The following is a 26,216-nucleotide window of genomic DNA, read 5'->3' as shown; positions in this document are numbered from 1 at the left end:
GTCTCAGTTTTCACCAAGTCTGAAAACTGATTATGTTTTTGCTATGTTTGTATGCCCATTAGTATATTTTGTGATCCCTTTTGACCCCAGGTCACTTTGGGACTTTTGTTAAGCTTGTTGAGTAGCTCCATGCCATGTTCTTACTTGTCTTAATCAGGTCATGTATCATGTTGTTTTGCTGCTCCGAAGAGGGCTTCGTGATCTGAAATTTCAGACAAGTGTTAATTTCACTAAGTCTGGAATCTGTTTTGCATTTGCGTTTTTGCCATGCTTGTTTGAACCTCATAATGGATGAATTGGCCGTAGCTCAGTGCTAGTCTTTTGTTAAGCATCTTGTGTGCATCCCTGCCATGTATTTTGTTGTCATGTTTGGTGGCTGTAGCATGTTCATCTCATTGCATTTAGATGCCTACTTGCTGTAAATTGCAGACCGGTGTCATTCTTAAAACGCTTGTCATTTTCAAACCGTAACTCCGATTCCGGCGTTCTTTATATCGTTTTCAAGCGATTTCATCTCACCTTTCCAGTGGCACCCTTGGAATTCCAAGTTGGGGCCAGGTTCATGCATTTCCTGTCATATCTTGCATTTTGCATCCCGCATCGCATCCCGCATAGCATATCATCATTTCATCTTATTGCTTGTTCTTGCACGTGGTTGATTGTATCCTTGTTGCTTGTTTGTCTTGTTTGGGTAGAGCCGGGAGACGAGTTCGCTACCGAGGAGCCCGTTGAGTTTGCTTGTGAGGATCCAGTCAACTCTGACAACTGTGCAGGCAAGATGATCATACCCTCGAAATCGCTACTATCTTTGCTATGCTAGTTTGCTCTCTCTTGCTATGCCAATGCTACGATGCCTACCTTTTGCTTGTCAGCCTCCCAATTGCCATGTCAAACCTCTAACCCACCTTGTCCTAGCAAACCGTTGATTGGCCATGTTACCGCCTTGCTCAGCCCCTCTTATAGCGTTGCTAGTTGCAGGTGAAGATTGGAGGCCGTTCCTTGTTGGAACATCTTTTATTTACTTGTTGGGATATCATTATATTGCTATGTTATCTTAATGCATCTATATACTTGGTAAAGGGTGGAAGGCTCGGCCTCTCGCCTAGTGTTCTGTTCCACTCTTGCCGCCCTAGTTTCCGTCATATCGGTGTTATGTTCCCGGATTTTGCGTTCCTTACGCGGTTGGGTTATAATGGGAACCCCTTGATAGTTCGCCTTGATTAAAGCTTTTCCAGCAATGCCCAACATTGGTTTTACCATTCGCCACCTAGCCCTTTTCTTTCCCTTGGGTTCTGCAGACTCAAGGGTCATCTTATTTTACCTCCCCCGGGCCAGTGCTCCTCTGAGTGTTGGTCCAACCGAGCGATGTCCGGGGCTACCAGGGGCAACTCTGGGCTGGCCTACCCGTCGTCTTGCTCATCTGAGTGTGCCTTGAGAAAGAGATATGTGCAGCTCCTATCGGGATTTGTCGGCACATTCGGGCGGTGTTGCTGGTCTTGTTTTAGCCTGTCGAAGTGTCTTGAGTTACCGAGATACCGAGTCTGATCGGAACGTCTTGGGAGGAGGTCTATTCCTTCGTTGACCGTGAGAGCTTGTCATGGGCTAAGTTGGGACTCTCCTGCAGGGATTGAACTTTCGAAAGCCGTGCCCGCGGTTATGGGCAGATGGGAATTTATTAATGTCCGGTTGTAGATAACTTGAACCTTGACTAAATTAAAATGAATCAACCGAGTGTGTTACCGTGATGGCCTCTTCTCGGCGGAGTCTGGGAAGTGGACACGGTGTTGGAGTAATGCTTGCGCAGGTTGTTCCTTTAGATTCTCGCTCGTGCTTTGCCTCCTCTTCTCGCTCTCTTTTGCGAATAAGTTAGCCACCATATATGCTAGTCGCTTGCTGCAGCTCCACTTATTTTTGCCTTACCCAATCCTATAAGCTTAAATAGTCTTGATCGCGAGGGTGCGAGATTGCTGAGTCCCTGTGGCTCACAGATACTATAACTCCAGATGCAGGTCCAGGTGATTCCGCTCCAGGTGACGAGTACGAGCTCAAGTGGGAGTTCGACGAGGACTCTCAGCGTTATTATGTTTCCTTTCCCGATGATCAGTAGTGGTGCCTAGTTGGGGTTTGATTCGGGGCCATGTCGCTTGTTGGGTTTTCTTCTATTTTGGCGCCGTAGTCGGGCCATGAGTGATTGTATGATGGATGTTATTTATGTACTTTGATGTGACGTGGCGAATGTAAGCCAACTATGTAGCTCCCCCTTTTATTATATATTACATGGGATGTTGTAATGATTGCCTGACTTGCGACATTGCTTTCAATGTGGTTATGTCTCTAAGTCGTGCCTCGACACGTGGGAGCTATAGCCGCATCGAGGGCGTTACAGGTGCTGTCCTTACTTGGACAATCATCCCACTTATGATTAACCTCTATTGCAAGCATATCCGCAACTACAACAAAAGTATTAAGGTAAACCTAACCACAGCATGAAACATATGGATCCAAATCAGTCCCTTACGAAGCAACGCATAAACTAGGGTTTAAGCTTCTGTCATTCTAGCAACCTATCATCTACTTATTACTTCCCAATGCCTTCCTCTAGGCCCAAATAATGGTGAAGTGTTATGTAGTCGACGTTCAATAACACCACTAGAGGAGAAACAACATACATCTCATCAAAATATCGAACGAATACCAAATTCACATGACTACTAATAGCAGGACTTCTCCCATGTCCTCAGGAACAAACATAACTACTCACAAAGCATATTCATGTTCATAATCAGAGGGGTATTAATATGCATATAGGATCTGAACATATGATCTTCCACCAAATAAACCAACTAGCATCAACTACAAGGAGTAATTAACACTACTAGCAACCTACTAGTACCAATCCCGGACTTGGAGACAAGAATTGGATACAAGAGATGAACTAGCTAGGGTTTTGAGAGGAGATGGTGCTGATGAAGATGTTGATGGAGATTGCCCTCTCCCGATGAGAGGAGCGTTGGTGATGACGATGGCGATGATTTCCCCTCCCAGAGGGAAGTTTCCCCGGCATAACAGCTCCGCCAGAGCCCTAGATTGGTTCCGCCAAGGTTCCGCCTCATGGCGGCGGAGTTTCGTCCGAGAAGATGGCTTATGATTTTTTCCTCATCGAAAGACTTCATATAGAAGAAGATGGACATCGGAGGGCCACCAGGGGGCCCACGAGGTAGGGGGGCGCGCCCAGGGGGGTACGGCGCGCCCCCCACCCTCGTGGGCAGGGTGTGGCCCCCTGGTGAACTTCTTGCGCTCGGTATTTTTTATATATTCTGAAAACATCTTCCGTGAAGTTTCAGGACTTTTGGAGATGTGCAGAATAAGTCTCTAATATTTGCTCCTTTTCCAGCCCTGAATCCCAGCTGCCGGCATTCTCCCTCTTTATGTAAACCTTATAAAATAAGAGAGAATAGGTATAAGTATTGTGACATAATGTGTAATAACAGCCCATAATGCAATAAATATCGATATAAAAGCATGATGCAAAATGGACGTATCAATATCTCAACAATACCAGTGCCTGGCTAATTAAAAGGCATTAACGAAAATGCTTGTGGGAGGCACCCCATAGGTATCCTTTATTTTTATTTGGTTCAGTCATTTTGCTATGCCTTTGTGGAAATTTTGTTTCCTTGTTTACTTTTCAATGAAGTGCCAAGTTTTTCCTTTATCTTCAATATTATGATTATGTGGTTGTGTTGTTGTGAAATGGCGGTTTTGTTGTTATTACAAATATCTTCCAGAATTACTGTAGGGTGATGAAATCCTTAAAATTGTTTAGAACATAACAACATATGTCTGGTATTCATGCAAATTTTCATTGAAAAAGTTTGCAAGTTACAAAAGTTTTTTAAAAAATTTCTTTACATGTTAGTCTGTTTCGACATATTCGTGTGCAACTAGTATGTTAGCTATATGTTTGCATATCGGTTTCACTTTGTCCAAGATAGCCTATAATTGTGTTCATCATTATAGTTACTGTTATACGATGTTGTCGTGATCTATATACATCAAGTAGAGGTGTTAGTAATTATTTATGGACTAATTGAACTGACAATTTCTTTAAGTTTTGTTTGTATGAAAGTCTATTCCATTAGGGATGTCATCGCCATCAAGGGAAGTATAACATCTGGGTTAATAGGATTGATAGAGTACTCATATCAATATGAAATTCCTTATTATATGGAAGCCCATCTACAAAAAACCTCAAAGTTAAGCATGCAAGTGCGCGCGAGTGAGGACATGCTTAATCCTACCCCTCAACATTATTTCAATACGACAAATGTTTATGATATTATTCCCAAGGGGAATTCAATCAAAAGTACCGCTATTCGTTATTTCTATTACATTATCACTAACTCATTGCAAGCACTTAGTGAAGTTACAAAAGTTAATGAAGAGGACATGGTTCTACTTGCAAAATCTGCATTTCCAAACTCCAATATGACGCCAAACTTGGGCGCAATGCTTCTACTCCATCTCAGCCGTTAATGAAATCAAACACACGGTGGCATCACTTGTGGAGGAGTTATCACCGTCTTAGTCAAAGCAATGTACATCAACTTGGGCGACCTACGCCCATTGGCCAGTAACCTACATGTTTCTCTTTCAGTTCTTAGAAGTGTTGGTATGAAAGTAAAATGCAAGAAGTTTTATCCGTGTCCCTATAGTTGAGCATCTATTGCGACATACCTCTATGAAGAGCTTAACACATTATGTGCGTCTTTGAAATCTCATTGTTGCAGCATGCCTCAAATTACAAGTATAATGATGGATCACACCAAAAGTATGACTTTATCTCATCTGAGGTTGCTTAGCAAGTTAAGATTGCTCAATGCACACAAGCAAAGAGGAACAAAACGGCATCCAAGCCAAGCCATGCAACCGCATGGCCCACGTGACAACCCCTCCTCTCCTGCCACAAGACAAAAAAAATCCTATATCCCCTCATTCCAATGATTTCCAACGGGCACCCCACCAACTCACACGGGATATTACCATCCCACTGACACGGGCCCCCGATGAGCAGCAAAACAGAATTGGTGGAGCCCGTAAGTCTTCCTGCACATAAATACGTACCCTCCTGCTTATGCTGAAAGCTGCGGGACATACATTTTATTTTTGAGCATCAGCTGCGGGACATACATGTCAGTCTAACTTTGACTGGTAGGTAAAGTGCTGGGAAGGTGATAAAAGGCAGCTTTGGGGTCCAACGGCCCGCCACTGCGCTCGGCCCACAGCGCACAGAGAGAGACCCGTCCCGGGGAGGCCGGGACAGAGGGGAGCTTCAGCATTTCCACCGCCTCCACCCCTCCGATCGCGCCAGCGTGTCCCCCCTCGCCCTAGGGAAGGGAGGCTGGGCCGTCGGATCCGGGTATAAGTAGCGACGCGCACGCGGGCCGTGCCTATTCCTGTACTTGCCTCCCCGGCCACCTCCCCCGTTTGGTTCCACTATTCCATACCAGCGCAGGACGGCGGGACGCGCGAGGCGGAGGCGGAGGCGGAAGGAAGCGGAGCGCGCTCGCGCTAGGGTTCGTCCGCTCCCTCTCCCCCTCCCTGTTCCGGCCGAATCGGTCGACCCTAGCTGGCTAGCGCTGACCCGCCGCGCCGAATGCAGGCGGAAGCCCCCGAGATCGCGAGGTGGTGGAGGCGGAGATGACGGCGCCGCGCGGTGGCGGGGATGTGCCATCGTCGACGGCGTCGGCCGCCGCCGCCGCCGCCGCCGCGATGTCCGAGCCCAACACGCCGACGTCGGCGCACGCGTCGGGGCTCAACCGGCGGGGGTCGAGGGGCGCCGCCATGGCCGCCTTCTCCATGGAGGTCTTCGACAACGAGGTGGTGCCGTCCTCGCTCAGCAGCATCGCCCCCATCCTGCGCGTCGCCGCCGAGATCGAGCCCGAGCGCCCCCGCGTCGCCTACCTCTGTAAGTTCGTTGCACTTCGAAGCCGTCTCCGCGCGTGCCTGTTTTGGGAGATTTTCGACACCTTTTCCTGGCACAGCTTGGCGCATTTGGTGTCTCGGTCGGACGAAACGGGCAACTCGTGATGATATGTTTGGCGATTCACAGCCGTTGTAGTGTTTATTTGGGAAGGTTTTGTGCTCACGAATCTCGGAAAATGCATGCCGCGTGCGTCGGTTGTTGTTGTTTTTGTTTCTGGGCTGCTTTGATTGTTACGAGTTTATTAAGGGGCATGTCTGAGATTTCTCCGCGTATGATGGTTTTGCTGCGTTAGCTGGATCTTCAGCTTTGATATGTTTCTCCTTACTCGTGAAGCTGATCTTAGAAGTAGCTAGCTTCTCTCCTGTATGCTGCACCATGAGGTCTTCGTATATGATCGTATCGACGAGATGGCTTGTGTTTGAGAGCGCAGATTAGATTTAGTTGATGCAACTTCCAGATTCCAACGTTCTCCCTCGATTGTGTTGCTTTTGCTTGAATTTGTTCTCTATTTAATACTCGCTGGTTATGTTTAATCATTAATTTAGGCTAGGATAGTGCTGCGCGATCAGTTTGCTTGGAAAGTTGGAATACCATATATCAGGTAGCTCGTGTTGGTTCTTCGGTGTCTCTATGTGAGATTTCTCCGCCTATGTCGACCTAGCTGTACATGCTGCGCTAGATTTTGGATTTTGTGTGTTTTCTCCTTTTTTCAGTAGATAATTTTGTGACAGGTTTGCTTCTGTATGCTTGCATTATTCGTACCAAACCAAATCACTCCTGTTTTTCGAAGTGCAGAGCCGCAGATTTGATTCATCTGATGGCTTTTCTGACAGTTCTCCCTAGCTCGTTTTGATTGAATATGAGTGCTCTCTGTGTTGTTTGAATCATGTCAGATATGACAGTTTTGCTCCACCAGCTTTTCTCTGAAGAAGTGCATATCACGTAGCATGAATGGGTGCTTCTGGTTCGCCCTTTTTTCGGGATCTCACCTTGATCTGTTACTCTGTGAACTAGGTCGGTTCTATGCCTTCGAGAAGGCGCACAGGCTGGATCAAAACTCTGTTGGTCGTGGCGTTCGGCAGTTCAAAACGTCCCTGCTTCAGCGCTTAGAGAAGGTGTGAGACATCTTTCTCTGTCTCTTCCCCTCCATAATTTCTGCATGATCTAGCTGACTTGGCGTACATGAGGGTTTGTTTTGTTAGTTGATACATGTCGACTTGATCATGTTCCCTCGCTGGTTTTGACTGGGTCACTGTATCTGGCCTTCATAGATATATTATGCAAGTTGTTGAATTATTATTACTACCATCTTAGCTTTTTAACTGCTTGCAGGATATATAGGTAATATATGAGTTTGTTTGGCTAATAAGCCTCATGGAGTTAAAAATAAGCTGGAAGCTAATATGGACGACTCTACCTTAATTTAGTTATCAAAATGTAGTAGTGGTGCAAGTTATGTTGTCCAAATGCTCAGATAAACCAAAGGGAAATAGGCAACATGCACATGCAGTTTAAGCCATGAAAGTTTTTCCTACTTTTCATTTTTGTGTTGTAATATATATCTTGCAGATACACGATTTTTAACTTGAAGAATATGGTCGCTGGATTTAGTTCAGTACACATTTGTTTCATGATAAGCTTACCAACTCCATCTCCAAATACATGACGTAGAAAGCATGTAGTCAAACCTCTCTACCTTTGACCATTAATCAAATCAAATTATTTAGTTTTTTGGATAGAAATTATACCATTAATTCAGAACAGTTTCACTATATATCTTTTTACTTATACATGTTGTTCATTGAAGACTCAAAATGCAAAACATTATCTATCTTAGAACGGTGGGAGTATATTTGATTATTAGTGATAAGTTGATAGCTGTCGATAGTCAATCTGGAAATTTTATTGTGATTATCCTAATTTGATGACCATATTGGGAGTTGTGATCAGCCAAGCAAACCTACAAGCTCACTTGATCCTACCTGATAGATAAAGAACATTGTTCCAGTAATAGAATGTTGTGCTACGTTCTACTTATTTTGTTTCAAAGTCACAACTAAACCTTCAGTTCAGATTCAACATTTATTTCGTGTTTCTGCTGGGGAGGGGGGTGAGGTAAAATGACTTCAGATTACACCATCCTCCTCATGATTCGTCTCAATTGATCAGTTTGCAGTGTAGTCATTCTTGTTTGTTAGAGATATAATGAGGTAGCCACATTCTCATCTGAGCTTATTTTTTCAGATGATCCAGTTCAAATTTACCACTTTGTTGTTCCTACTTGAAATGGCCAGCGAATGTAGTAGAATGGGGAAAAAGAGCAGGGGCTTAGGGTTCCCTTGTTTTCTTAATTCGGATTTTGCCTAACCTACTCTTGAATCCAAAGATCCTGCCTTAAAATTTCCCATTTCGCTCCTACGCAATCCAACAGGATAATAGCCCGAGTCTCGCAAAGCGATTGAAGAAAACTGATGCCCGCGAAATTGAGAGTTTCTATCAAGAATACTATGAGAACTATGTCCGCACCCTCGACAAAGGGGAACAAGCCGACAGGTAATTCCCAATCCCTAACCTATACTGCGATCTCCCCTATAAGTCCAATCCCTCGCTATCACGAATCCGGTCCCATGACATTGTTGCCTCCAGGACTCAACTTGGGAAGGCCTACCAAACGGCTGGAGTCCTCTTCGAGGTGCTCTGTGCCGTCAACAAGAATGAGAAGGTTGAGCAAGTTAACCCCGAGGTTTGTGCTCACTCCAGCCAACTGTCGTCGTTCTTTCTCAGTAGAAATATATGTTCCCTCTAATGCATCAAGTTTCTTCAAATTTCCTCTGCACAGATTATGCGCTGGCACACTGAGGTGCAAGAAAAGAAAGACATCTACGCACCGTTCAATATTCTGCCTCTCGATGCGGCCAGTGCATCCCAGTCCATCATGCAGCTGGAGGAGGTATACGACTCACAACAATGCAGCCTATTTCCTCAAAACAGGAACAATTGCATTATGTACTGGTTCAATTAAAGAAACTGACGTGGTCACCGAATGCATCATTAACAGATAAAAGCAGCAGTCGCAGCTCTGCGGTACACACGGGGTTTGACCTGGCCTTCTGCATTTGAGCCGGAAAGGCAGAAGGGGGGTGAGCTCGATTTGCTCGATTGGTTGAGAGCTATGTTTGGCTTTCAGGTCTGCTACCCACTTCAGGCAAACCAATTTCGATTGGTCCATTGTATTACTATAAGCTAACACTAGCTTATCTTCTTGTGTGCAGCGGGACAGTGTCAGGAATCAACGGGAGCATTTGATTCTTCTCCTCGCTAATGTGCACATTAGACTTGAGCCAAAGCCTGAACCACTTAGCAAGGCACACTCTTCTATCGATATTTACTTTGACAGCTTGACTTTATGAATATCAATGTGATAAGCATAAGATCAATGGGTCTTGCATGCATAAAAATGTGGTGGTAGCTTCTGACAGAACAGGATATTTGCCTGAGTTTCTAATATTTTAGAAAAAATAAAGTTATTTTTCATTGGATTAGTAACCAATTATTTACCTTCAACGTTATGTTGTGATTGTTGGTGTAACTTGCCATAACATACACATGCAGTTTAATTTCTTTCTTGATACTACTACTTTTGATTTCCATATTCTTGACATTAGAATTTGCTGGACTGGTGCCACTACTTTCAAAAATGCCAGCTGACTTATTGGCATTCCGCCACGAATTCGATTGATTGAACTTTCTGTATGCATTATTCTCAAGCAAGTGCGTAGCTAAATAATGTTAATTACACCTCCATTTACCATGCTTTCCTTCTCTCCTTTTTGTTCATCGTTGCTTGATGATTGATCTCATCCGTTCTTTCACCCCTGAAACAGCTAGATGACCGAGCTGTTGATGTAGTGATGAACAAGTTGTTCAACAACTACAAGAAGTGGTGCAAATTTTTGTCACGGAAACATAGTTTGAGGTATATAATTCCTTAATCAGTTTCCTCTTTATGTACATTATTGTGCTGATAATCTTGCAACTGCAGAAATCCTCCAGGTGCTCAATTACAGGAAGTTCAGCAACGCAGAATTCTGTACCTAGGTCTTTATCTTCTTATCTGGGGCGAATCAGCAAATATCCGGTTTATGCCAGAGTGTCTTTGCTACATTTTTCACAATGTAATTTGCACATTCTTTATTATCATATCAAGTACCAAATCTCATTGCAAAAATATATCTTTGAATGATTCTTCTCAATGTGTTCAGATGGCATATGAGTTGCATGGGTTGCTTGCTGGAAATGTTAGTATTGTGACTGGTGAAAATATCAGGCCATCTTATGGTGGGGATGAGGAGGCTTTCTTAAAGAAAGTGGTCACACCTATCTATCGTGTCATCAGAAAGGTACTTTGATAAATTACCATTACCTGAAATTCCAAGTTAGTTTGTTCTGAATATAATTGTGGTGGTTTTTCAGGAGGCAGGAAAAAGCCAACATGGAAAGACTGCACATTCAGCCTGGTGTAATTATGATGATCTAAATGAGTACTTCTGGTCTGTTTACAGCCCTATTTTCTGGTCACATGCTGACAGCCTTTTCACACATTCTCTGATAGATCCTACTCTGTTTCAGGACACCTGATTGTTTCTCACTGGGATGGCCAATGCGAGATGATGGTGACTTCTTCAAATCCGTGCACGATTCAAGGCCTGTAGCAGTGGTACAGTTCGATATCAGTCTGTCAGTATCTCTTCCAAAGACTTTGATTAGGAGGAGAATACTGACAAATAACTATTTGTAGGCTGGAAGCTCCTCACCAAAGGGTTCTAGTAAAGGCACAGGCAAGACAAATTTTGTAGAGACAAGATCGTTTTGGCACATCTTTCGTAGTTTTGACCGAATGTGGACCTTCTATCTGTTGGCTCTACAGGTACTGTGCCGAATTTTTCAATGGGCTTTTTTCTCTGTACTATGGTTTTTGATGGTTTGACACTGTGAATCTTGTAATTTTTAAACCAAACAGGCAATGTTGATTTTTGCTTGGAGCGAATATTCAGTGACTCAAATCCTTCAGAAGGACCTCTTATATTCTCTATCAAGCATATTTGTCACAGCAGCATTTTTACAGTTCCTCCAAAGTATGTTTCCCATTTCAAATACTTGTTTTATATACAAGGCATTTTTCTGATGCATGTAATATTTCCTTTTATTTTTTGAGAACCTGAAATTTTTAGTATGACAAGTGATGAATATTGGCATAATTTAGTTCCCTTTATGTATGTACTACCTTCTGCTTTTGTCAATGGCATTACGGTAAGACTATGTTAAGCTAGGTTCCCGCGATACAGAGCACTTTCACAGCAGAAAGCAACTGGCAAGAACATTCATGTAGATATCTGCAACTTTAGGATCTCTTCTCATATGCATTAAACTTGTGTTACTATACCGAGCAGTCATGTTCTTGAGATGCTCCCCGGTCTGGAATTCTTGTGGTCTTAAGAGGGTTCTGGTGCAATAACAAATTCGTCATCCAAACTGAAACTGATATTTTCTTTAATTTTGATGGCAGGTATTTTAGACTTTATTCTGAACTTTCCTGGCCACATTAGATGCAAGTTCATTGACGTCGTGAGAAATATTCTGAAGATAGTAGTTAGTGCCGCGTGGGCTGTGATTCTTCCCATTTTCTACATCAGCAGTCAAACAAAAGTCAATTTACCACTGAAAAATCTGGACAGATGGTTTGGTTATGTGAAAGGAGTGCCACAACTATATATCCTGGCTGTGGCGGTGTACCTGATACCTAATATGATTAGTGCAACGCTCTTCCTGTTTCCGATGTTTCGAAGGTGGATAGAGAGCTCGGATTGGTATATTGTTAGACTACTACTGTGGTGGTCTCAGGTATTCAATTTAATCTATTTTATTTGTTTATGTTATATTATGTGGAAAATCACTTATGCTGCTTATCCTCATTGTAAGTATTCATTTCAAAATTTCTGCTATGAGGCAATTTTTAATAAGGTAATATTTGATAAAATGGAACTGTATTTTGTAGAATGAATTTGTCTTGATATCCTTGCCAGCTTATTGTTTGTCATAGTATCCTAGAGGGTTGAGAAACTACTGATAAAATTGTAAACTGTAACTTGCAAGAAGAGAAAATAATCCAATGACTTCTGATGCCAGGGCAGAGATTATCCTGCTATTTTGTCATTAGTTTGAAAAAAAACATTTTAGTTAAAAAGTTCTCACATGCTTGTGAAAATTGATAGTTTTCACTTCTCTAACAATATGTGTTCATGGTAGAATGGCGCGTAGCCCTAGGGCCCCTGCTCTGGCCCAAAGAGGATTGTACCAAACTCCTTTTCAATACAATGAAACACAAAGCTTTTGCGTTTTCTCGAAAAAAAACAATATGTGTTCAACTGAACACATTTGCTATCCCAGTAATGAAAATGATATTGCAAGGGTACATATGGACGAAACAGGGTGGAAAACGTGAAGGCAATAGATTATTTTGTATGCAATGCGTGGAAGTAAAATAACTGGATGAATTTCCCTGGATCATAAGGCGCTGTACATTTATTCGTTTTTCATATTTCTTTCCTGTGCGGCTTGCTACACTACACTACACTAATGGCAATGCCCATTTTCCTTGTTCTTGCTGTACACGCTAATTGTATAAATAACTGCAGAAACGAATTTATGTTGGCCGTGGAATGCATGAAAGTCAAGCTGCTCTTCTGAAGTAAGTTACTCTGTTCTATTTTTCTTCTATTAGAGCTTTATTCTGCAGAAAAAACTCAATTCTCTTCTATTCAACTGAGAAGGTACACATTATTTTGGATTTTGCTGCTATGTGCGAAGCTTTCCTTCAGTTACTTTGTCCAGGTAAGTTCTATGCTTAGTTATTTGCAAACATGCTTTGACGAGATTGATCTGAAACAGTTTAATTTGCAGATACAACCTCTTATAAGGCCTACCAAGGATATAATGAGTGTTCATAACATTCGTTATGAGTGGCATGAGTTTTTTCCAAACGGTAATTCCAATGCTTTTTTTTGGTGCCGCCTTCATTCTGGAACCCTTTTTTTACTGATAATTCGTTGCCTTTTCAGCATCATATAATATCGCTGCTATCCTATCCCTCTGGGCCCCTGTTCTGTTGGTATGCATTTATCCAGCCTGCTAGTGTAGTGCCTATCCAGCTTATGTATTAGCTGATTGTTTCGAAACTGCATTCTAAATCTTGGTTTATCAACTACAATGCTTTTATTCTTGTAGGTCTATTTGATGGATACACAGATATGGTATGCCATTTTCTCTACAATATCCGGCGGTATGTCTGGGGCACTTGGACGACTTGGGGAGGTAATGATAAATCTGAACTATTCTCTGTAATCTGTTGTTTTGCTTTATACTCCCTCCGTTCCTAAATACTTGTCTTTCTAGTCATTTCAACAAGTGACTACATACGGAGCAAAATGAGTGAATCTACACTCTAAAATATGTCTACATACATCCGTATGTAGTAGTCATTTGAAATGTCTAGAAAGACAAATATTTAGGAACGGAGGGAGTAGTTTAGAACTTATAATGACCATAAGTGTAGGGCGCCCCAAGATTGATGGATAGTTAAGGGGCTTTTTCTTTATATTGAGGAGTAAACTGAACGTGTCGAGGTCTCGGTCAATTGCATGAACCAAATAGCTCGTACTTTATAAACATAATGGCAGGCTATGTAGATGGTAATACAGTTTTATGCAGAATATTTTGTTTGAGGAAGCTTAGCGAGGTATTTTAATAAGTGGAAATCACCTTTTTTTGTTTTTGCAGCCTGAGAATTCAGAACAAACTACATTAGATTATAATGGTAATTTTAAGTAGATAAATATGGAAGTGTATTCACAAGGCAAATGGGATATTCAGTTTTAGGAGGATCCTCTGGGAGTCGCACTTCAGTCTTGTTTCTGTTATGCTGCCGTATTTACAAGAAAACCTTTTCCATATTCATGAAATGAAGCAAAAAATGTATTGCTGGTGGCTTGGTGCATTTATAGTCGGATATTCTCCTTTTTAACCGTCGACATTTTTGTATTAGCACTGCCTTTTTTACTTTGTTATTGCCCTACAGCGTTGTGTAACTTTTTCTTTTTGCGAGAGTTAAGAAGCTGAACTTCATACTGTTCTGGTTTCTGATGGAGTTGCTACACTCTTGTACCAGATTCGAACACTAGGAATGCTGAGATCACGATTTCACTCTTTGCCTGGAGCCTTCAATACATATTTGGTGCCATCAGACAAAGGCAGAAACAGACGTTTTTCACTCGCAAAGCGCTTCGCAGAGGTACCAAATGACAATAACGAAAATTATTGTCAAGATTTCACTTATAACTCCCCTTAAAAGTTATGATATAATGAAGAATTTAAAGTACAGGTTTCCCCCAACAAGAGAACTGAAGCTGCCAAGTTTGCTCAACTGTGGAATGAAGTGATTTGCAGTTTCCGCGACGAAGATTTTATAAGTGATAAGTGAGGCCCTTAGATCATGTTCACCTAGAAAACTTTATCATTGCAATGCAGATAATGGACCTTCTGTTATGCAGGGAGATGGACCTATTGGTGGTTCCATACTCATCAGACCCGAGCTTAAAATTGATGCAGTGGCCGTTGTTCTTGCTTGCTAGCAAGGTTTGACAGAACAAATTTAATATGTCCACTCTACCTTGTTACATGTTTGTGTTCGGCTCTTACTGGAAATCATTTTGATTGAAATTTGCAGATACCTATAGCTTTAGACATGGCAGCACAATTTAGACCAAGAGACAGTGATTTGTGGAAGCGTATATGTGCAGACGAGTATATGAAGTGCGCTGTAATTGAATGCTACGAGTCATTCAAACTTGTTCTTAATTTAGTGGTGGTTGGAGAAAATGAAAAGAGGTATCTTCCTATACTTCCATTTTTCACACTGTTTCACGTATCTCTATGTGAGAAAGACATTGATGTTGTTTGTCATAGCTTTTAGGTATTCAGTTAATGATAACACTAGGAAATAAATAATTACATCCGGAACAGACATTGTGCACTATTTTTCTTCAAAAAAATCGTTACTAGTACCTAGTAGGTTATAATTTCTATGATTGTCTAAGGCTCCTCTGTTGACGAATCCTTGCCACTTTTGAGCAAGACAGGGCCACCCAGGAAATCATTTGTTTCGTTCCAATATGATAAAATCATTCTTACCATAAACTGGGAAACACGCAGGTCAGGACAAGTATTTTTGAACATATAAAGTGGTCAGACATGGCTGAATATTTGTAGTTTGAACATGCACGTTTTCATTCGTAGTAGTGATGCCAAAAATCAATACAAATATATTACTAAAAATCTACAACCCTATATGATAATGGGGTTTGAGAGTTCAAGATTACAAATCCATTACTTTTACCAATAAATATATATCTGGCTAGTTGCGTATGGCGGCACATCATCACTTTCAAACTTAAGAATCAAGATATTCCAAATTGAACTAGGGAGAAGGACTGCCAAGCACCTCCATTGTGCAATATGCATGGAAGGGAAACCATGATTAGTTGTAACTGCTAAATGTGCAACGTGTGTTAGATAGGCAGCCTTAGTACTATTGAAGGCATCTGTGTCAATCTTTCATGTTTGTTGGTTTTTTTACTGCATTGTTCTTCATCATTGCATGCTCACTGTTATCTTGATCTTCTACTGACATGTTTGTTCACTAACTTCAACAGGATTATTGGCATTATAATCAAAGAGATTGAAGCTAACATCGCAAAGAATACATTCCTTGCCAATTTTAGGATGAGCGCATTGCCAGTCCTTTGCAAGAAGTTTGTGGAGCTTGTATCCACCTTGGTAAGCAATGTTGTTACCTCTACTGAACACCAACCCTATTGAAGATTGCATTGCTTGATATTTTTTTAGACAAGTAACACGTTCGATTATTGCTACGATTATCTGATCACATCTGCAGAAAGAAAGAGACGCCTCAAAATTTGATAATGTAGTGCTATTGCTTCAAGACATGCTGGAAGTGATCACGAGGGATATGATGGTCAATGAGATCAAGTAATACCTTCTGCACCAATTATAATCATACATGTGCCTTGTCATAGAAATTGGTGACTTTTTTTTAACATGTGTTGTTTACAGAGAACTGGCTGAATTTGGTCATGGGAACAAGGATTTAGTTCCAAGAAGACAACTTTTTGCGGGCACAGGCACAAAACCTGCAATTGTTTTCCCACCACCAATTTCTGCGCAGTGGGAAGAACAAGTAATAACATCATATTCTTATTTGGCTTTTGTAACAAAGAAGGTTCGCTAACTTCACCTATCTACAGATTAAGCGCTTGTACCTGCTTTTGACTGTTAAAGAATCAGCAATGGATGTGCCTACAAATCTTGAAGCCCGCCGGAGAATATCATTTTTCACTAATTCGCTATTCATGGAGATGCCACGTGCGCCTAGAGTGCGCAAAATGCTCTCTTTCAGGTTTGTCTCCTATGTAAACTTTCAACATATCACAGTGTCGTCCACTTTTCTAAATATACCGCAGTATCGAAAATCATAATGTCTAGCTAAATTAGCTGGATTCTTTGGAGCCTGGCAGCTACTGGCTAATGGTCCTTTTACTGTGCTTCTTAAAAAGAATTATATCTGCTTGTCAAGAAATATTTTGGGCTGAATTATGGTATGTTCTCAACTCTGATCAGTTTGAAAGAATAGAAAACGTGAATATTTTTGGGCGTGGAATTGTGAATTTGTGCTAGTCAGGAAAGAGGAAAGCACCATTAATACCAAGGAGAAGCTTATCAATGTTGGGATTTTAACTGAAATTATTGCTGTTTGATGAACTCGTATTCTGAACTAAATGGCGGGGTGGTTTCTAATTTTCACGGTCAGTTGTTTAGGATTATTTTTATGATAGGTTGTTATTTTGATCACTGCCATCCTCATCGTAGTCTCAAAAAACTTCTTGCTGTCATTTGATGTGTTGTTTAAGCTAAAAATGGAAGTATTGAGTGTCTTGAGTTGCTTTTGAAACTGTCTTTGAGTCTGTCACTCTCATTGTCTCAGCAGATTTGCATGCCCCTTTTCGGTATTAACTACAGAGTCGGAGTTTTGTGTCTTGACCAGTTAACCCAGTGGCGCCATTATCATACTAGAACCGAAGTTCATCTACAGTTTTGATCAGAATTCATTTAAAGTTGCATTATATTACAACTGATTCTGTACTCATCAGCTCATGTTCACTTGATGGTAAACAAAATTTATAAACAGAAGCGTTGAACATCCACAATGTCTGGCAGTGGCACTCTGTAATCTTGTTACAAGTACATCTGTTTCCACCTTAAAGGAAAAATGCACCTAGATATTCTAAAAAAAGAACAAGTGGTGAACTTCCAAGTGGAGACCTGTACAACAGAATGTGTGCCACCCATCTTTAAGTGCATTCATAATCAAATCAACAACGTCAACACCAGAAATATATTATCAGTTCACAACAACAAATATCTGATAAACCGTATGTTTAAATTTGTTCTGTGATCATGAGAGTTTCAGCGAAAAAGATTGGGCTCTAGATGATTCATATGACACTTGTTCTTCACAGTGTAATGACACCATACTACAGTGAGGAAACTGTATATTCAAGAAACGACCTTGATCTGGAGAATGAGGATGGTGTATCAATTATATTCTACCTGCGAAGATCTTTCCAGGTTCCTTTCCTGTTTGATGTGTTTTAATGCCTACAGTTCTTTATGAATTTGATTGCCAGCCTTTTGTCTTCTATTCTTGATAATTCTTGCTATATAGATGAATGGGATAATTTCATGGAAAGGATTGATTGCAAAAGAGAAACTGAAGTTTGGGGAAATGAAGAAAATGTTCTTCAACTTCGTCATTGGGCCTCTCTTAGAGGGCAGACACTCTGTCGAACAGGTACTTCGGCCATACCCTTCAATCTTGTCAAATATGGATCATTTAGCTGATTCCGTGTTTACATGTTTTTCTTATTGCGAATAGTGAGAGGCATGATGTATTACAGGAAAGCTTTGAAGCTTCAAGCATTCCTAGACATGGCTTCTGAATCTGGTGAGCTTCTTCAACTTCCAATTCGAGCATTCCTAGACATGATGTATTGAGCATTCCTAGACATGATGTATTTAGCATTCCTAGACATGTTCACAAATATAAGATGTTTTGGATATTTCAATATGGACTACATGTGGACTGAAATGAGTGAACAAACACACTAAGCTTCTATCAATAAAGTTAGAACATCTTATATTTGTGAACGGAGAGGGTACCTTTTACAAATACTTCCTGATTTTATATTGTAGAACTAGGGGAGCATCCGCAATAGGTGCAAAAAGGGGGATCTTAGGAATATTTTGAGAGAGATGAATAGTTTTTTTTCATGTAGGTAGCATCAAGAGAAGAGAACTAGGTCTACATATTGTAGCATCTTTTTAGAAGTTAGACCCAATCTTATTGGACACTTGGAAGGATACACTGAGGATGTTCTTAGGAACCCCCCCCCCCCCCCCCCCCCCTGTATAACAAACTCAAACTGGGCTTACAGGGGACTTATACAAAGTGTCCAACATCACCCTCTTTTGTTTGCAGAGATACTAGAAGGCTATAAAGCCATTGCAGATCCCGCAGAGGAAGAGAAGAAAAGCCAAAGATCTCTGTCTTCTCAGCTTGAAGCTATAGCAGATATGAAATTCACATATGTTGCTACGTGCCAGATCTATGGAAATCAGAAACAGTCGGGTGATCGACACGCAACAGATATACTGAACTTGATGGTGAAGTAAGTGATCTCGATGATCTATTCTAGAAATTAATATACAACATTTGGCCAAGCGCGAGATACATCATGTCTACCACAATGAGCAAAATGTTTTCTTGTATAACTCTTTGGAGACTGTGTGTCTCGGTTATGTTTATATTTAGTTCACATTTAATTGATAATGAGATGTTCCTTGAGGGAAAATTACTGAATTGTTTCTTTTATTCGAATTGTTATTTCCCTCTGTGCAAAGTAATTTCAGTTAGAATTTGAAATGAAACTACAGTTATCCTGGTCTCCGCGTGGCATACATTGATGAAGTTGAAGAGAGGGATGGTGAGAAGGTGCAAAAGGTCTTCTATTCGGTGCTAGTAAAAGCTCTTGACAATCACGATCAGGTAATCATTTTACGTGAAGCGAGTTCAAACTTTCATTTTGGTTCTGATTTAAACCTCAATACTCAGTAGTGCGTTATGTACTTTTTTGTCCTGTGAAGGAAATATACCGCATAAAATTGCCAGGGCCAGCGAAACTAGGTGAAGGGAAACCTGAAAACCAAAATCACGCGATCATTTTTACCCGCGGAGAAGCTTTGCAAACCATTGATATGAACCAGGTGAACTTCATGGTTATAGTACGTTTTTAGTAAGTAGGTTGCATTCTGTCTTTTGTACTTATCAATGCTGTTTAGGACAATTATTTGGAGGAAGCTTTGAAAATGCGGAATTTGCTGGAAGAATTCAATGAGAACCATGGTATTCGTCCTCCAACAATTCTTGGAGTACGTGAACACATATTCACCGGAAGGTGTGTTTTAAGCTTTGCAGTAGGTTTTACTTAGTTTTCTTTGTCAAAATTGCAAAGCAATGCCTAACATCTGACATTGCTGGATTGTAGTGTGTCATCTCTTGCCTGGTTTATGTCAAACCAGGAAACCAGCTTTGTCACAATAGGACAGAGGGTTCTTGCCAATCCATTGAAGTAAGTCTGAATATACTTTGATGTGTCCTATTTGAATTAAGCACAATCCATAGTTATCATATGGAGCATTTTGTGTCATTTATATGCTGCAATATGAGTAGGGAGTGCTGAGCATCTATGGTGACTATCTCCTGGATGAGCGCTTATGTTTTTTTTATCAGCTCTTGAAATGCACACACATGTTTTGTTGGAGATTTTAGAGGCAATAAGGCCATAAATATTAAAACAACCAAGTGCTATTTCCTGGAACTTTCCTGGCATCAAATCTTTTGATGCTAAACAATGTCATCAATTTAAAGTGTATATTGTGGTCCAAGTGCTGTATATCTGACATGCTATTTCCTGAAACTTTCCTGGCATCAAAGCTTTTCAAGCTAAACAACGTCGCCAATTTAAAGGGTGTATTATTGTTATTGTGTATGTGCTGTATATCTGACATGCTGTTTCCTGTCAGTAAAGCTTTTCGAGCTAAAAAATGTCATCAATTTAAAATGTGTATTATATCTAATCTAAGTGATTAATATCTGACATGCTGCTTCCTGAAACTTTCCTGGCATCAGAGCTTTTCAAGCTAAACAATGTTGTTAATTTGAAGTGTGTGGTATGGTCATTGGTCATTGCTATGTATCTGACATTCTCTTTTCTGGGCAGGGTACGTTTTCACTATGGACATCCTGATGTGTTTGATAGGATTTTTCACATTACAAGAGGTGGAATTAGCAAGGCTTCCTGTGGTATAAACTTAAGTGAAGACATTTTTGCTGGTATGTACTTTTCCACCTATTCTAACTGTTACCTTTGGATTTTTGAGGGAAATTTAAGAATGGATAGGTCCCTAGGACATCCACATCCTCGTATATGTGACTCAAACTGGGTTTGACAACTGATTCACACATGGGCCTATATGGGCCTCAGACAGACTACTCTAAACTTGATTAAGACACTGATGCTACTCTTATCTAACACATTAACTCACATTCCAACATTTCCCATTTCTGCTCTTGGACAAGACAAACTTAAATTTTCTTTTTCAGGTTTCAACTCAACTCTGAGGCGAGGAAATGTCACCCATCACGAGTACATTCAAGTCGGAAAAGGACGTGATGTTGGGTTGAATCAAATTTCACTCTTTGAGGCCAAAGTGGCGTGTGGCAATGGAGAACAAGTGCTTAGCAGAGATATCTACCGTTTGGGCCACCGCTTTGACTTCTTCCGAATGCTCTCATGTTACTTCACAACTGTGGGATTTTATGTCAGCTCAATGGTACAAAACATCTACCTGCATCACATTTGTCTTGATTTGCCATCGTCCATGTTTTTTGATGTTCTTATATTACTGTGCAGATGGTTGTCATAATAGTATATGTTTTCTTGTATGGGAGGCTTTATTTAGCCTTAAGTGGACTTGAGTTTGCGATTATGAAGCAAGCACGAATGAGAGGCAACCGTGCTCTTGAGGCAGCCATGGGGTCCCAATCTATTGTGCAGCTAGGTCTTTTGATGGCCTTACCCATGTTTATGGAGATCGGACTGGAAAGGGGTTTTAGAAGCGCCCTGGGGGATTTCATCATCATGCAGCTACAGCTATGTGCAGTATTCTTTACCTTTTCCCTCGGGACAAAATCACATTATTTTGGCCGCACAATCCTCCATGGTGGTGCAAAATATAGAGCAACTGGCAGAGGCTTTGTTGTTCGCCATGTAAAGTTCGCTGAAAATTACAGAATGTATAGCAGGAGTCACTTTGTGAAAGGACTTGAGCTCATGTTACTACTTGTAGTGTATGAGCTCTATGGTGATGTGGCTACCGATTCCACTGCCTATGTTCTGCTGACATCATCTATGTGGTTCTTGGTAATCACATGGTTGTTTGCTCCTTTCCTCTTCAACCCATCCGGATTTGAATGGCAAAAGGTGGTGGATGATTGGGATGATTGGAACAAATGGATAAGCAGCCGTGGTGGGATTGGTGTGCCGGCCAATAAGGCCTGGGAGTCGTGGTGGGAAGAGGAGCAGGAACATCTGCTGTCAACAGGCATAATCGGCCGCATATGGGAAATCATATTATCTCTCCGATTCTTCATGTTTCAGTATGGTATCATGTACCATCTGAATATCTCTAATGGCAACAAAAGCATATCAGTAAGTCATCCTTTATTTTTGCTAGTATTTTACAACTCTACTCGAACTAAATGGATTTCATGAGACTGATTACATGATCTTTTTGATTGTTTATAATCACTGTTTACTGATACAATTTAGTGACTGTCCCTTCCAAACTTGATTTTGTGGCTTCAGATTTATGGTCTGTCTTGGCTGGTCACTGTAGCAGTGGTGTTAGTCCTCAAGGTAAATTTCATTTGCTTTCTGTTGATGAAATCAATAAGTATATATTGGTTGACGTATGCCTCTAGTTTATGCCCTTGTTATGCTGCTGATATGGTGCCATTTACTTAGGTGGTATCTATGGGAAGAAAGAAATTTAGTGCTGACTTCCAGCTTATGTTCCGGCTCCTCAAATTGTTCTTGTTCATTGGATCTGTTGGAACTTTGGCGATTCTTTTCACCCTTCTGCACCTTACAGTTGGTGACATATTCGCCAGCTTCCTTGCCTTTGCACCCACAGGATGGGCCATTCTGCAGGTACGTCATCAGCACCAAAGCTTTCCTGTTGTTTTGTTTCAAGGTTTTACTCCCAGCTTATCAGTAGCGAGGACTGAGTGAGGAGCAGTATCAATTCATAGGGAGAGAGAAACGAGAGAATTTTGATCGAGTTAAAGTTGCTATTATCAAAATTGACATCTTTCACTGGCTCTAATCCGTTCGGCATCATTGCAACAGATATCACAGGCAAGCAAGCCAGTGGTGAAGGCTTTTGGTCTGTGGGGATCTGTGAAGGCCTTGTCCAGGGGGTACGAGTACCTTATGGGGATCGTGATCTTCGTGCCAGTGGCGGTTCTGGCATGGTTCCCTTTTGTCTCGGAGTTCCAGACGAGGCTGCTATTCAACCAGGCATTCTCCCGAGGCCTCCAAATCTCTCGCATTTTGGCTGGCGGAAAGAAGCAAAACTGAGGCGAGTCTAGGAGATGGAGTTCCATCACAGTAACCACACAGGGTAGACGGAGGCAGAAATTAGCTGGAGGTTCGTTGTTGGAGGGGGGCATCATATGGCTGCTAACATACTGACACTTTCAGAAGTTTCTTAGTCTTGTACACACAGGGCGGTTTTTCTTAGGCATTTTCCATGTATATCTCATGCTAATACACTCTTACCTCTGATACTAGATTGTACGTGGCTTGTATAGATAGGTACGTGCCCCCACAACAGTTGCGACAAAACATTACGGTGCTTTTAGAGGCAAAGATGAAACAGATTTTTGTGCATGAAGCAACAAAACAGTTCGGTCTTTCTAGATTGAGAGATCAAATTGATTTTTGTGCATGAAGATGTTTGTGTTGTGCTGTACGGTGTACCAGTCAGTTTCCTGCTTTGTGCTTGTGTTGTCTGAAACTCTGAATCTAGACTGATGTTTGAACGCGCTGGCATTTCCCAGCTGGAACCTCTGCTTTCTATAAAAAGCAGGGCTGTATGGCCTTTCTAAAAATAGTTATTACGTGAGATCTGTTTTTCTAGAATACAAGAGTACCTTGCGTCCGATGCAGAGGCCGGGGGTTGACCTCCTTTTCAAAAAAAAAAAAAAGAGTAGAGTACCTTGCACTGGTTCGGACTGTTGCAGCATATACGAGCATAACATAAGTTGGACGGCTTTTTTGCGTTATGTTTCATGCGTAGACAAGGATAATGGGACAGAGGTTGTGAATTATGACGGTAGGTACAACTTAACATTAGGTGAAGGCTGACATGAGTTAAGATGGAGGACCTGAGTCTGTTATCCTTCCAGCTTTAAGCAGGACACCTCACTGAATCTGAATTCACAAATGTGCTGAAGCAACATCGATTGCAATCATAGGAGACCGATACAGCTTTCAGCTTGTCCCTGCCCGATGTATAATGATCGTCCAGGCGCAGACTGCCAATTAAGTACACACGAGGTGACCGAAATCTCACAACAACGGTCATGATATCACAGGCAAATTTATATTTATCTGCTTTTTTAAAGTTTATTTCCTGCTTTTTTGTTTCCCAGCTATTGCTGCATTGTAGTTCGAGCCATCATTTCTACGGTCGGGCTGCTTTTGTAGGGTCAGCATGTTTTCAGCGACAAATTCTCATTGTGCCTACCCCGTCCCCCTTCGCCCACCAGGCAAGAACTCTCAGTGTCGTGACTAGGTTTTGACGCGCAGAGAGCACACGACGCTTGATCGTGAGGCCAACACCCAACAGTACTCATCAGGGGCGCACATCTGACAGTATCCTAGGCCCTAACGCATGGAAATCCAAGTGACCGAGCGAGAAGATAATGGAGGTCCAGAATCTTTGGTGGAAAGAGACGACGTGGTTGTCATGTACTCATGCTGATTACAAAATTGCAAAGTCTGGTCAGAACCATCATTTGGTCGGCATTGAGAGTTTTCCTTCTTTTTGAATGGACAGGAATTGAGTTGATGGTGCATGGTGCGGCTAAATTTCGTGTTTTGACCCTTTTCTAAAACCTATTTGAGATTTGACCCTAGTTTAATTATTTTTTAAGATCTGACCCTTTTGCTACCGCCAGGGACCATGGCGGTAGAGTATAACAGCCTACCGCCAAGGTCCCTGGCGGTAGGGTTGCATGCCCTACCGCCAAAAACCTCCTAAATATTGAACACAGTGCATGCTCGTGCCTACTGCCAAGCACCTTGGCGGTAGGGTTGTGCAGGCTACCGCCAGCCCGGTTGACGGTAGCGATATTTCCACCAAAGTCCCGGCTGTTAGACCCTACCGCCATGCACTCTGGCTGTAGCAGAAGGGTCAGATCTCGAAATTTTTTCAAACTAGGGTCAAATCTTGAATAGGTTTCAAAAAAGGGTCAAAACACGAAAAAATGCCGCATGGTGCCATTTAAGAGCAACTCCAACGGGCCGACCCAAACGAATGACGATTTCATCCGCTTTTTGTCCGTTTGGGTCGGCTAGACGGACACGGATGTCCGCTTCCGCATTTGGACCGGCGCGTGCACCCAACGCTGGCCTGAACCCATTTTTGACGGCGCAAAAAAAATGAACGCATGCATATTAAAAAAGAAAAACGGCATTAATTAAACATTAAAGCCGGCCACGAAGGCCAGCGAGAGTCCATGCGTCCACATTTGCATTAAAAAAAGAACAGCCTAAATTACGAGGCAGCGCGCTGCCCTAGGCGTCCTCGTCGTCGTCCTCAGGGTCCGTGAGGTCGATGAGCGTTGGCGCGGGCCCGGCCCAGGCGAACGCCGTATTCCAGAGCGCTGTCATGTCAGGCAGTGCCGGCGCAGGCAGTGCCGGCGCGGGGGGTTGTGCGACCGTTTGTGCAGCCGCGGCCTGGCGCGCCTCCTCCTCGGCTTCGCGCTGCTCCTCCTCGAGGTCGCGCTCGAGCATCTCGAGGTACTCGCCGTCGCGGCGCTCCTCGGCCACCCTGATGCTGCGCCAGTGCTCGAGGTACGCCTGCTCCTGCGCCGGCGTCGCTCCCATCTAGATCGGCGGCGCGTGTACCCATTCGCGCACTACTCCCATCCAGGAGTAGCGCTCGATGGGGGACGGCTCGGGCTACGCCTCCGGCTTGATGGAGGACGGCGGGCCCACCGGCGGCACCACGCTGTCGCCCGCCGCGGAGAGGACAAGGGCCTGCGCCATTGTCGCCTCGTACCGAGCCTCTTCTTCCGCCTCCGCCCTGCGCCGCTCGTCCTCCTCGCTCTCCCAGAAGACGGCCGCAAGTGCCGCCTGGTATGCGTCCTCCGCCGCCTGGTACTCGTCGCGGACGACAAGCGCCGGTGGCGGCGACCTCCGTTCGACCTCGCGCACACCCCGTCGGCTCGCCTCCTCGTGCTCGAAGGCGAACCACGTCGCCCAGTTGGGCGAGTCGGTTGCGTAGGCGGCCTCGCGGCGCTGCTCCAGCGTCAGCAGCGCCCGCCGGCGCTGCACCTCCTCCGCGTGAGCACGAGCCACCCGCGGCGCCGCCGGCACTGGGATCATCTCTAGATCCAGATGCCAATCGTGCGGCAGCGTCACGTCGGGATACGGCAGAGGCTGGCGGTGCTGCCAGTGCCACTCCGCCTGGTGCACTGGCACGTTCACACGATGCCTCTGTCGGCGAGGCGCCGGCGCCGGCGGAGGCAGGAGGAAAGGGGTGGCGGGGGACTTGCCCTTGGCCTTGCTGGCGCTGGCGCCGGAGAAGAGGCCCATCTCTGTTGTGGTTGTGGTGACTAGGGTTTGCCGGCGACGAGGGAGCAAAGGATGGCAGATGTGGACGGCGAGTTTGGACAAGGACGGCCCCG

General features: G+C 42.9%; 1 protein-coding gene across 1 annotated transcript; it reads left to right on the top strand.

Moving 5' to 3' along the window:
- Window positions 1–5,449: 5,449 nt before the first annotated feature.
- Window positions 5,450–23,262, top strand: LOC125524771 (callose synthase 5-like). Its single transcript, XM_048689799.1, is given in 44 exon segments — window positions 5,450–5,576; window positions 5,663–5,968; window positions 7,001–7,101; window positions 8,418–8,539; window positions 8,633–8,729; window positions 8,826–8,936; window positions 9,045–9,173; window positions 9,259–9,351; window positions 9,871–9,962; window positions 10,029–10,161; window positions 10,249–10,386; window positions 10,460–10,536; window positions 10,616–10,703; window positions 10,785–10,913; window positions 11,007–11,121; window positions 11,553–11,887; window positions 12,682–12,734; window positions 12,817–12,877; window positions 12,947–13,028; window positions 13,105–13,154; window positions 13,271–13,357; window positions 14,211–14,333; window positions 14,424–14,518; window positions 14,593–14,677; window positions 14,769–14,929; window positions 15,754–15,877; window positions 15,996–16,090; window positions 16,175–16,298; window positions 16,366–16,517; window positions 17,638–17,729; window positions 17,732–17,746; window positions 17,844–17,969; window positions 18,054–18,122; window positions 18,657–18,846; window positions 19,112–19,223; window positions 19,322–19,441; window positions 19,517–19,632; window positions 19,723–19,806; window positions 20,458–20,570; window positions 20,841–21,070; window positions 21,151–21,948; window positions 22,105–22,155; window positions 22,264–22,449; window positions 22,648–23,262. Coding segments are annotated over 43 exon segments (5,853 nt in total). The 5' UTR covers window positions 5,450–5,576; window positions 5,663–5,700; the 3' UTR covers window positions 22,879–23,262.
- The last annotated feature ends 2,954 nt before the right edge of the window (window positions 23,263–26,216 follow it).

The sequence above is a fragment of the Triticum urartu genome, chromosome 7 (assembly GCF_003073215.2).
Source record: "Triticum urartu cultivar G1812 chromosome 7, Tu2.1, whole genome shotgun sequence".
NCBI classification, from domain to species: Eukaryota; Viridiplantae; Streptophyta; class Magnoliopsida; order Poales; family Poaceae; genus Triticum; species Triticum urartu.
Note: the sequence above shows the minus strand (reverse complement) of the source record. Positions and strands in the feature narration are given on the sequence as shown.